At 45.0% G+C, this 10,083-nt stretch overlaps 2 protein-coding genes across 2 annotated transcripts; one reads left to right on the top strand and one right to left on the bottom strand.

Annotated features, from left to right (window-relative positions):
• The first annotated feature begins 2,296 nt into the window (after positions 1-2,296).
• On the top strand, positions 2,297-4,715 carry LOC115141842 (glia maturation factor gamma-like). The gene is made up of 7 exons (XM_065000366.1): positions 2,297-2,476; positions 3,471-3,567; positions 3,699-3,748; positions 3,866-3,917; positions 4,044-4,124; positions 4,335-4,408; positions 4,559-4,715. Exons 1-7 carry the CDS (start codon positions 2,312-2,314, stop codon positions 4,628-4,630), a joined length of 591 nt encoding a protein of 196 aa, XP_064856438.1. The 5' UTR covers positions 2,297-2,311; the 3' UTR covers positions 4,631-4,715.
• A 233-nt stretch (positions 4,716-4,948) lies between these two features.
• On the bottom strand, positions 4,949-10,083 carry LOC115141841 (RNA polymerase II-associated factor 1 homolog). The gene is made up of 14 exons (XM_029681093.2): positions 9,760-10,083; positions 9,489-9,518; positions 9,137-9,229; positions 8,850-8,971; positions 8,664-8,730; positions 8,453-8,554; positions 8,234-8,339; positions 7,694-7,762; positions 7,384-7,487; positions 7,137-7,253; positions 6,778-6,906; positions 6,472-6,577; positions 6,195-6,276; positions 4,949-6,081 (listed from the first exon to the last, which is right to left on the bottom strand). The coding sequence occupies exons 1-14, from the start codon at positions 9,807-9,809 to the stop codon at positions 5,660-5,662; spliced, it is 1,599 nt and encodes a 532-aa protein (XP_029536953.1). The 5' UTR covers positions 9,810-10,083; the 3' UTR covers positions 4,949-5,659.

Raw genomic sequence — 10,083 nt, 5'->3', positions numbered from 1 at the left:
GGAGGATCTGATGGTTCACAGTATCGAAGGCAGCCGATAGGTCTAGAAGGATGAGAGCAGAGGAGAGAGAGTTAGCTTTAGCAGTGCGGAGGGCCTCCGTGATACAGAGAAGAGCAGTCTCAGTTGAATGACTAGTCTTGAAACCTGACTGATTTGGATCAAGAAGGTCATTCTGAGAGAGATAGCGGGAGAGCTGGCCAAGGACGGCACGTTCAAGAGTTTTGGAGAGAAAAGAAAGAAGGGATACTGGTCTGTAGTTGTTGACATCGGAGGGATCGAGTGTAGGTTTTTTCAGAAGGGGTGCAACTCTCGCTCTCTTGAAGACAGAAGGGACGTAGCCAGCGGTCAGGGATGAGTTGATGAGCGAGGTGAGGTAAGGGAGAAGGTCTCCGGAAATGGTCTGGAGAAGAGAGGAGGGAATAGGGTCAAGCGGGCAGGTTGTTGGGCGGCCGGCCGTCACAAGACGCGAGATTTCATCTGGAGAGAGGGGAGAAAGAGGTCAGAGCACAGGGTAGGGCAGTGTGAGCAGAACCAGCGGTGTCGTTTGACTTAGCAAACGAGGATCGGATGTCGTCGACCTTCTTTTCAAAATGGTTGACGAAGTCATCTGCAGAGAGGGAGGAGGGGGGGAGGATTCAGGAGGGAGGAGAAGGTGGCAAAGAGCTTCCTAGGGTTAGAGGCAGATGCTTGGACTTTAGAGTGGTAGAAAGTGGCTTTAGCAGCAGAGACAGAAGAGGAAAATGTAGAGAGGAGGGAGTGAAAGGATGCCAGGTCCGCAGGGAGGCGAGTTTTCCTCCATTTCCGCTCGGCTGCCCGGAGCCCTGTTCTGTGAGCTCGCAATGAGTCGTCGAGCCACGGAGCAGGAGGGGAGGACCGAGCCGGCCTGGAGTATAGGGGACATAGAGAATCAAGGGATGCAGAAGGGGAGGAGAGGAGGGTTGAGGAGGCAGAATCAGGAGATAGGTTGGAGAAGGTTTGAGCAGAGGGAAGAGATGATAGGATGGAAGAGGAGAGAGTAGCGGGGGAGAGAGAGCGAAGATTGGGACGGCGCGATACCATCCGAGTAGGGGCAGTGTGGGAAGTGTTGGATGAGAGCAAGAGGGAAAAGGATACAAGGTAGTGGTCGGAGACTTGGAGGGGAGTTGCAGTGAGGTTAGTGGAAGAACAGCATCTAGTAAAGATGAGGTTGAGCGTATTGCCTGCCTTGTGAGTAGGGGGGGAAGGTGAGAGGGAGAGGTCAAAAGAGGAGAGGAGTGGAAAGAAGGAGGCAGAGAGGAATGAGTCAAAGGTAGACGTGGGGAGGTTAAAGTCGCCCAGAACTGTGAGAGGTGAGCCATCCTCAGGAAAGGAGCTTATCAAGGCATCAAGCTCATTGATGAACTCTCCGAGGGAACCTGGAGGGCGATAAATGATAAGGATGTTAAGCTTGAAAGGGCTGGTAACTGTGACAGCATGGAATTCAAAGGAGGCGATAGACAGATGGGTAAAGGGAGAAAGAGAGAATGACCACTTGGGAGAGATGAGGATCCCGGTGCCACCACCCCGCTGACCAGAAGCTCTCGGGGTGTGCGAGAACACGTGGGCGGACGAAGAGAGAGCAGTAGGAGTAGCCGTGTTAACTCCAATATAACTGTGATTTTTTTCTCTCCAAAATTGCCGTGATGTCACGTATCCTACTTATATCAGTACACTCTTAACATCCTAATGATTACGAAATGTCATGCATTTTTTCATGACCTCCATACAAAATATCTTAGTTTGGTGAGCGCAAAAACGCCACCTTGCGGGAGAAGACAGATTTTGGGCGCAGTTATCCCTCTCATTCGCCTTTTTCTCTCTGATATGATGGATAGCCGCTGTCAAACCAAGCACTGTTAATTCAAATTCAACTCTTTGGCCTCAAACAAACATATTTGGCTTGATTGCATTTGATCAGTTAGATTAACGTTTGAGGAATGAAGATAGAAATTACAGAGGACACAGACAGTGACTTTCTCTTGAAATAAAGGCTAAAAACACTTATGTAGAATTAATCAGATTATCAAAGAATGCTCAGCTTTTTCTGACTGCACCCATCAAACAAATGTGAAAAGAGAATATCACTTTGTTGTTTTATCTTGTTGCAACACTAATTATTTTGGGTATAAAACATTGTATTATTAAAAAGGCATGATTTGTGACAAAGGATTGGTCCAAAATTGTGCCCCCCCATAACCGCCACTGACGAAATCCCTAACATTAGTCAGTCTCAATAATGCTAGATCTGGCACAGTGCGAAAGGGGGTTCTGGTGGATGCGCTAGTGTTTGTTAATGCCTGCCCTTCCCTACTGTATGTGCTACAACATAAAAGAGATCAACAACATCTTGAGAGTCAGACAGCATCCTGTCACAAGCAGTTGGCCGAGGAGGAACTACCTTTACAATACGACAGTGTCTTTGCAGACAAGAACCCAAAACAAAACCTCTTCTAGAATGGTATGGGAGACCGTTTATTTATACGATATTGCACTTTACCAACAAAATGTATTTCGGCATGGATGGTGATGTCCTAGTTTATGTTGTAAAGATTTTTAGGCAGGCATACATTTATTTTTGCTACTCCCCTCCCATCACCCCACACCCTCTTGACACAGGAAGTTTTTTTGTCCCATGATGCAACAAAAGCACTTCCTAGCCTCAATATATCACTTTAAGATTTTGTTATGAGCTATGCGTTCATGGAAACAAGTTGCTCTAAAACCTATTTTTCTGTATCCCTCCCTTTCTCTCTCTCCCCGCAGTCTGCCATCCACTCTCTCTCTCTCTCTCTCTCTCTCTCTCTCTCTCTCGGTCTCTCTCTCCCCCCAGTCTGCCATCCTCTCTCTCTCTCTCTCTCGGTCTCTCTCTCCCCCAGTCTGCCATCCACTCTCTCTCTCTCCCCCTCTCTCTCCTCTCTCTCTCTCTCTCTCTCTCTCTCTCTCTCTCTCTCTCTCCCCCAGTCTGCCATCTCACTCTCTCTCTCTCTCTCTCTCTCTCTCTCTCTCTCTCTCCCCCAGTCTGCCATCCACTCACTCTCTCTCTCTCTCTCTCGGTCTCTCTCCCCCAGTCTGCCATCCACTCTCTCTCTCTCTGTCTCTCTCTCCCCCAGTCTGCCATCCACTCTCTCTCTCTCTCTCTCTCTCTCTCGGTCTCTCTCTCCCCCAGTCTGCCCTCCACTCTCTCTCTCTCTCTCTCTCTCTCTTTCTCTCGGTCTCTCTCTCTCTCTCTCGGTCTCTCTCTCTCTCTCTCTCTCGGTCTCTCTCTCTCTCTCTCCCTCTCTCTCTCGGTCTCTCTCTCTCTCTCTCCCTCTCTCTCTCTCTCTCTCTCTCTCTCTCTCTCTCTCTCTCTCTCTCTCTCTCGGTCTCTCTCTCCCCCCAGTCTGCCCTCCACTCTCTCTCAATGTGTCAGAATTTCCCACGGTTGATGAACTTGTTTCACTTTTACATTCTAGTCAAGCTCTTTGGTTGTGTGCGAGGTGGATGAGAGTCTGAAAGAAAAACTGAAGAAGTTTAGATTTCAAAAAGAGACCAACAATGCAGCCATCCTGAGTGAGTAAGACTTCATTGAAACCGTGTTCCTCAGTAGCCCAACTGTCACCTGTTTCACCTAATTAAAAAACAAAAACATAATAAACCTAGAAACAGAGAACATACATAGAATCATGATCCTATTCCCTCAGTGAAAATTGACATGGAGAAACAGCTTGTGATCCAGGAGGAAGAGTATGAGGCAAGTCACGTTGTCTTTCTGAGATGTTGAATATCCCATACTGAGTTAATAATTGCTCAAATCCATCCACACCTGTATCAATACCAGTTCAACTCAAAACACGCGCTCACATTTCAGGACATCTCCCTGGATGACCTGAGGAATGAACTTCCAGAGCGGCAGCCAAGATATCCTTTTATAACATGTCGGAGTGATACAGCAGAAATCTATGTTAACCTCATATTCACCAGCACTGCCAGTGTTGAGTTGTAATCATTGACCAGTGATTGGATCTCCTTGACAATATAGTGTACATTCATTGTTTACAGTTACAAATACATCCATACAGATGGCAGGGTGTCCTACCCGCTGTGTTTCATATTCTCAAGTCCAGTGGGTGAGTAAACAACCCTAAATCAGTGAACAGCCAATTAAGTGAAGGATTAGCATTACTGTACTGCAACATCCTTTTGAACAAAATAACTTTTCGAAGGTAGTAAGTGATAATTGAAAGTAATGAGATTCAATCAATATTTATCATATGGTGAGATCAAAAAGGTTCAGTGGACAGACATCTGTAGTTTATGCACCCTCCTCATCTCAACAGGGTGCAAGCCTGAGCAGCAAATGATGTACGCAGGTAGCAAGAACCAACTGGTCTCCGCAGCAGAGCTCACAAAGGTCAGGACTATTTTCTGTTTCAGGTATTGACTGACAATTATGACCGGAGCTTAAGTCCAACCCTAAACTCACAAAATAGAGAAGGTATAATAGAAAATGTTCAGAAAATATGCATGTTTAGCCTGATCCTCCTACCCTTTTTCTCAATAGGTTTTTGAGACGCGAAACATAGATGACTTGTCTGAAGAGTGGCTGATAAACAAACTGTCTTTCTTTCGCTGAATAGACACTTGTGTTCACGTTAGCAAAAGTGCATGTATTGAACATAACTTCATTACTGGTTTGCAATAAATTGCTTATAGTGTCACTTATGTTATTGCATTCTTATTCCTTAGTTGTACTCAGAAACCATTATTACCAGCCTGGTTGCCAGTCTTTCTGCTCTCTTTTGTTGACATGGTAGCACAAACAGATCTGGGACCAGGCTACATTACCACCACTTCGGAAGGAACATTTTTCCAGGAATACATGTTCATCAATAAAGAGGGGACTTTGGAGAGGCTGACTGTTAGCAGTATAAGAAACATACAGGCATAAATGTAAAATCAGCTACCACCATTTATTTACAATGTCTAGATGTTAAGAGAAGTTTCCATCATACAACTGAATTTATACAGGTTAATAGTAGCAGTTTCTGGGAGGGAAACAAGAAATTGGCAGAGAAAGAGAATAATGTTCTTTTGAAAGTTTAGTTCAAAATGTAAAAAACACAACTCCCACATTTGATTGGCTGTTCCTATTACATTTATAATGCATTGTATCCTCAAAACGCGAAGGACAAAGAAAAACAGATTTTACAGGTTTATGGACACCTGAAAATTAAACAGAAAAAATGTTTCTGCTTTCACACCACTTTAAGTACCTCATATTAAAGTGAGAAATCTACAAACCATAAAGACAAACTAACTTAAAAATAACAGCTTAAAAAGAACAAAATAAATATGTTTAATTTTGTTCAATGAAGCATGTACTGTACACAGCGACTAAGATAGTAGCTCCAGCTATATCTATGAACAAAGGTCTGACAGATTTGAGTGACATTTACAGGTACCCAAAAGCCTTGTAGAAGTCCCTTAGAGGTTGTGTCTCTCCTAAAAAAGTAGCAAACTAACATTCAACAGGAATGAGTTGCTAGCCTGGGAGTCAGTCTGTAAAAACATGGCTGTTCTGAGGGTGGGGCTTGTCAGCGTGGGCTGGCTGGAGCTCGAGGGTGAGGCATGGTGTGCTGGCGTTGTCACAGTAAGAAGGCTCTTATTCACTGTCACTGCCGTCGCTGGAGTCGGAGGCCTGCTCACTGCCACTCCCGCTCTGGGCACGGCCACCCTCTGAGTGGTCACTACCGCTACTGTGGGCCGGAGACACGCTCCTACTCCTCTCCCTATGGCTCCTCTTCTCCTCCTCGCTCCCACTCCTCTCCTCCCCACTGCTCCGGGCTGCTCCATTCTTGGGCTCGTTGTCGTCGTCATCACTGTCGTCGTCGCTACCGAAGATCTCCACCTCATCCGCCAGCTTGACCTCCTCCTCGCCACTCTCACTGCCGCTACCACTGGCCTTCCTCCTCCGCTTCACTCCCTCTTCATCATCCTCAGCTCCACTCCGCTTTCCATCCTCATCCTCCCTGTCAGAGTCACTGTCAGAGTTGTCTCCCTCGCTCTCGCTGCCCTTCTCATCACCTGTGAGTGGAAATAAACAGATAATTCATTCATATGGACCTAAGAAGCAGTGATAAACAAAGAGCCTCAGACACAGTGGTGAACATTGGGGAGGACAGAGGGGAGAGACTGACCAGAGTCCTGCAGTTTACCCAAGTCCATGTCCTCTTCTTCGTCCTCTGGTTCATGGTTCTCCAGCTGAGCCTTACGCGCATCCTAATGGACACAAAGACGGATGTCATGATTACTCTGATTATTTAGATGTCTGCAAATGTATACTTCTCTGCTTATGTCCAGCACTACCTGCTCATCTCTATCAGTGTTGAGGTTCACTTATTAAGTAAACACAGTAGTTTCCACAGATTGAAAGTAATGCTCAGTGTAGAAAATAGGCCTAATTAGCAGTCTCACCTGTGCTTCCAGCTCCTTGTCATTCATGTCTCTGTGCTTACACACCAGCACAGCGTTTGTAGTAGACTGGGCTCCAGCCTTAGCTCTCCTCTTGCTCAGCCGTACTCTGCAATCCAGGACAACACAGTCAGGCCAACAACCTTCTTCACAGGTGGTGTTCTCAGGCCAAAACAAACCCACCCTAGCAAATACAAATCTACCAGAATAATGTGACTCTCTCTTCAAAGAGAATCCCATGTCTTCTCCTGCCAATGTAAACCCAACAGACCACCTATGAGACCCCCCCCCATCCAGGCCAGTGGTTACCTGGTCTCCAGCTCGTTGTAGTAGACTCCATCTCCATCTCTGAAGATAAAGAAGTAGTTCTCCTCGTAGCCCTTGCTGGCTTTATTCTTCACATTCCAGTTGTACTCCCTGGCTATCTTATAGTCATACCTAGAACACACACACCATCACACCTAGTTCAATGCTACAGTAGGTGTGCTTCAGAGATTCCAAAATCCTAATGGTTCGGTCCTTGGACAAGGTGAACCAAGTAAGTATGAGGAAGTAGACAATGGCAATGTGAAACCTGAATATTATTGATAGGGATAGTTAACATATCAGTAGAATGGTTGGTGTCCTGTCTACTCAAGGTTAGTGTAAATGCTTGTTGGATTACTCACAGATCATCAGGCATGTAGTCCAGCTCCTCATCCACGTCTCTCTTGCGCTTGCGAATCGTTTCCTCATTGGGCAGGAAGTAGGCCACAAACTGGTTTCCTTCCTCATCCATCATACCTCTGCAGGGCACAACAAACAATTCAAAACACAATGTAAAATTGTCATAGTGCCGGACAGTCACAAAAAAAAAGCTTTAAAAAAAAAGAAAATCACAGGCACACACACAATGTGGCATTGTTTTGTCCTCACCTAATCATGGCCTGTGACATCATCTCCACACCCTGGGGTGCTGACATGTCTTTAGGAGCAGGATCAGAGTCGAAGATTACCTGAGCACACGGGTTGATCCACATCTGGGGAGCAGAGAACAGAACACACAAATTCTTACTCTTTACCAAAACACAATAGGGCTAGACAACAACGGCTAAACACATCCAGATTAGAACAGATAAAGGAACCAATGACTGCCCAGAAACAAAGACCATGAGAATAATGCAGATAGGAAGCCAAGACCAATACAATGGTACTGTATGTCCTGTTGAGCATCATGGGTGCTCACCTTGAAGTCAGGGAACACAGGCATCACCTCCACAGGAGTGACTCTGGGTTTACTGTAGTGCTGGGCAATCTGGGGGAAGAGGATGAACACCATGTGTGGCGTACAGATGTAGGATATTAATTTGATCACTTTTGTTGCTGAGAATTTTCCTTCACCGCAGGAAATTCTGATGAGCTTCGCAATTTACTTAAATGAAAAACCACACTAACATAGTTATATTAACAGTATCCCACTTTTCATGTCACCTCATTCTGACCAGCTAATAGCCTAACCACCGATCAAGAAACATTATGGACTAAACATTTAAATTATGTTGCTGCAGGATTATTTTGCCTGCGACAATATAGGTACAGTTAAGATCCAACATCTGTCCAATAACTTTGATGGAATGAAAGAGGACATTGCAATCGTCATATTAGAAGGAGCATACAATGAACTGTGTGATCTCTGTGTAACTGGACATTGACGGTTACTGTAAGATCTATTTGGACTGAATAAAGCACAGTAAATTGTGCATAGCCAAACAAGGGGCACTCTCACCGGTTTCTGTGCATCCTCAAAGGTCTTTTCAATTGCAGCAATCTGGCTGTCCCTATCCTTGTATATCTCCTCCTCTGTGAACTGCTGTTTGACAGACACACCGATCCTAAGGACAGAACACATAGGTCATAAAAGGGGTGGGACAAACAGAAAACACTACAAGATGGGAAGTGTGTACGCTGAATGTGGTGGTTAGCTAGCCTGTTAGGTCACACTCACTTGACTTCCACTTTCTCATTGGAGACACCATATCTGTTGAACTCTGTAGAGATGTACTCAGTCTTTCTCATCCACGGGACCACCTTGGCGTGCTGCTGAGATCTACAGGAAGACAAACACAAGGCTCATAGCACAGACCCCAAGTCATTAAGATTTTCATTGAATTTTGTCACAAAGACACTATTGACTGGTACACAGGCTGTATCCAAACCTTTTCGAGCTGGATGGAGCTGTGATGTCTTCCTCCAATAACTTCTCATCAGCTGGATCAAGAAGAACTAGAAAAATAAGGATGGGACGATTCTAAATCAATACTACACAAGCTTCAAGTAACTACCACAAAAATATATCGACTGTTTGGTATAACAACGTGTGTTTGTGTCATTCATAAACATACTGCTGGGGTCGACGCGGTAGGTGTCTGGGTTAATGAGGTCGATGGTGACGCCAAGGTCAGGCTCAGTAAGCAGTTCGTGTTTGTGTTGCTTCTCTAACGACGTAGCCTTGTACTGCACAAACCTGTCAACACCAGACAGGGCAGTGTCAGAGTCAGCTACAGTGGCAGTACAGTATTTATGGGAGGCTTAGAAAATAAAAGCTGCACACTGTGGTTACAACACCTATACATTTAATAGACATAACATCTTGACTGACCTTTATGGCAGAAGGAACAAGGGTTTTTACCTGTGCTGGTCAAATGGATATGTGATGAATTTGGGATCAAATGGGATGTCAGGCAGGCTGTTGCAGTACTTTACCCGACAGACCACTCCAGACCTGAGAGATTGGTTGGGACAAACACGGAGTCACACATTTCAAAAGTGTACAAAGAACAAGTAGCCATCAAAAGCATGTTCTATCAAGCATTGATGCCTCAGAACCCAAACTGATAACTACCTAATGGTCATATCTGGCCATTAGATCTGGCCATGATATCGCCAGCCCTCCACACCCTTTGTATTTAAAACACACAATAGCTTGAGCTGTAACTGAATCATTCTTTTGTTTTAACATGGAAAACAAACTGCATGCATACCTCTCTGGAACAGTTCTGTGTGATGAACTCCTAGTCAAGCAGAGAGAAAAACAAGTGTTGTTAGCTACACAATCAGCTGATAGATTGAAGAAAAAGAAAAATAGCACAGCCCACCACCACCCCCCCTCTATTTTGACTTATGTTAACTTATCACGGGACAATCAAAACATATGTAAATGATGATGATTGCTAACCATCCATGTCGTCATTAGCTAGGTTAGCTAACGTTATCTAGTTGCGGCAAAGAACATACATAGGAAAGGATATTTACCTGTGACCGTCTGAGTCTCGCTGTGCTTGTGTCTGGATAGTTGGAGCCATGATATTAAAAGAATGACCACGATTGGAAGAACAGTTTCTTAGAAATTCAGACAACCGTTCAAGTCACTCCTTACTAAAACACTTTACCTGAAAGAAAGAGAAACTCCGTTGATTACTTAGCTAGCTACTTACTCCAAAGTACTCAGAGCTTTCGCTTTTTTTGCTTTTCTGTCCTGGCTGGATGCTCCTTACAACTAGCAGGACCCCTGATATTTTCATGGGTAGCTTCCGAGCTGCCTGAATATAATTACGTCGCAGATATACGGTCAGTCTT

The sequence above is a fragment of the Oncorhynchus nerka genome, linkage group LG14, assembly GCF_034236695.1.
Source record: "Oncorhynchus nerka isolate Pitt River linkage group LG14, Oner_Uvic_2.0, whole genome shotgun sequence".
Classification (NCBI taxonomy): domain Eukaryota; kingdom Metazoa; phylum Chordata; class Actinopteri; order Salmoniformes; family Salmonidae; genus Oncorhynchus; species Oncorhynchus nerka.
The sequence above is the reverse complement of the archived record's forward strand: the minus strand, read 5'-3'. Positions and strand labels throughout refer to the sequence as shown.

What these genes read in the sequence shown, in the direction of transcription:
- LOC115141842 (XM_065000366.1), top strand. Translation starts at nt 2,312, where the DNA reads ATGCCTGCCCTTCCCTACTGTATGTGCTACAACATAAAAGAGATCAAC. An exon ending in TCCAGGAGGAAGAGTATGAG is followed by an intron (nt 3,749 to 3,865) that starts GCAAGTCACGTT and finishes CTCACATTTCAG; the next exon opens with GACATCTCCCTGGATGACCT. An exon ending in TCCAGAGCGGCAGCCAAGAT is followed by an intron (nt 3,918 to 4,043) that starts ATCCTTTTATAA and finishes TATAGTGTACAT; the next exon opens with TCATTGTTTACAGTTACAAA.
- LOC115141841 (XM_029681093.2), bottom strand. Translation starts at nt 9,809, where the DNA reads ATGGCTCCAACTATCCAGACACAAGCACAGCGAGACTCAGACGGTCAC. An exon ending in AATGAGAAAGTGGAAGTCAA is followed by an intron (nt 8,340 to 8,452) that starts GTGAGTGTGACC and finishes TTCTGTCCTTAG; the next exon opens with GATCGGTGTGTCTGTCAAAC. An exon ending in CTGTGTTCCCTGACTTCAAG is followed by an intron (nt 7,488 to 7,693) that starts GTGAGCACCCAT and finishes TCTGCTCCCCAG; the next exon opens with ATGTGGATCAACCCGTGTGC.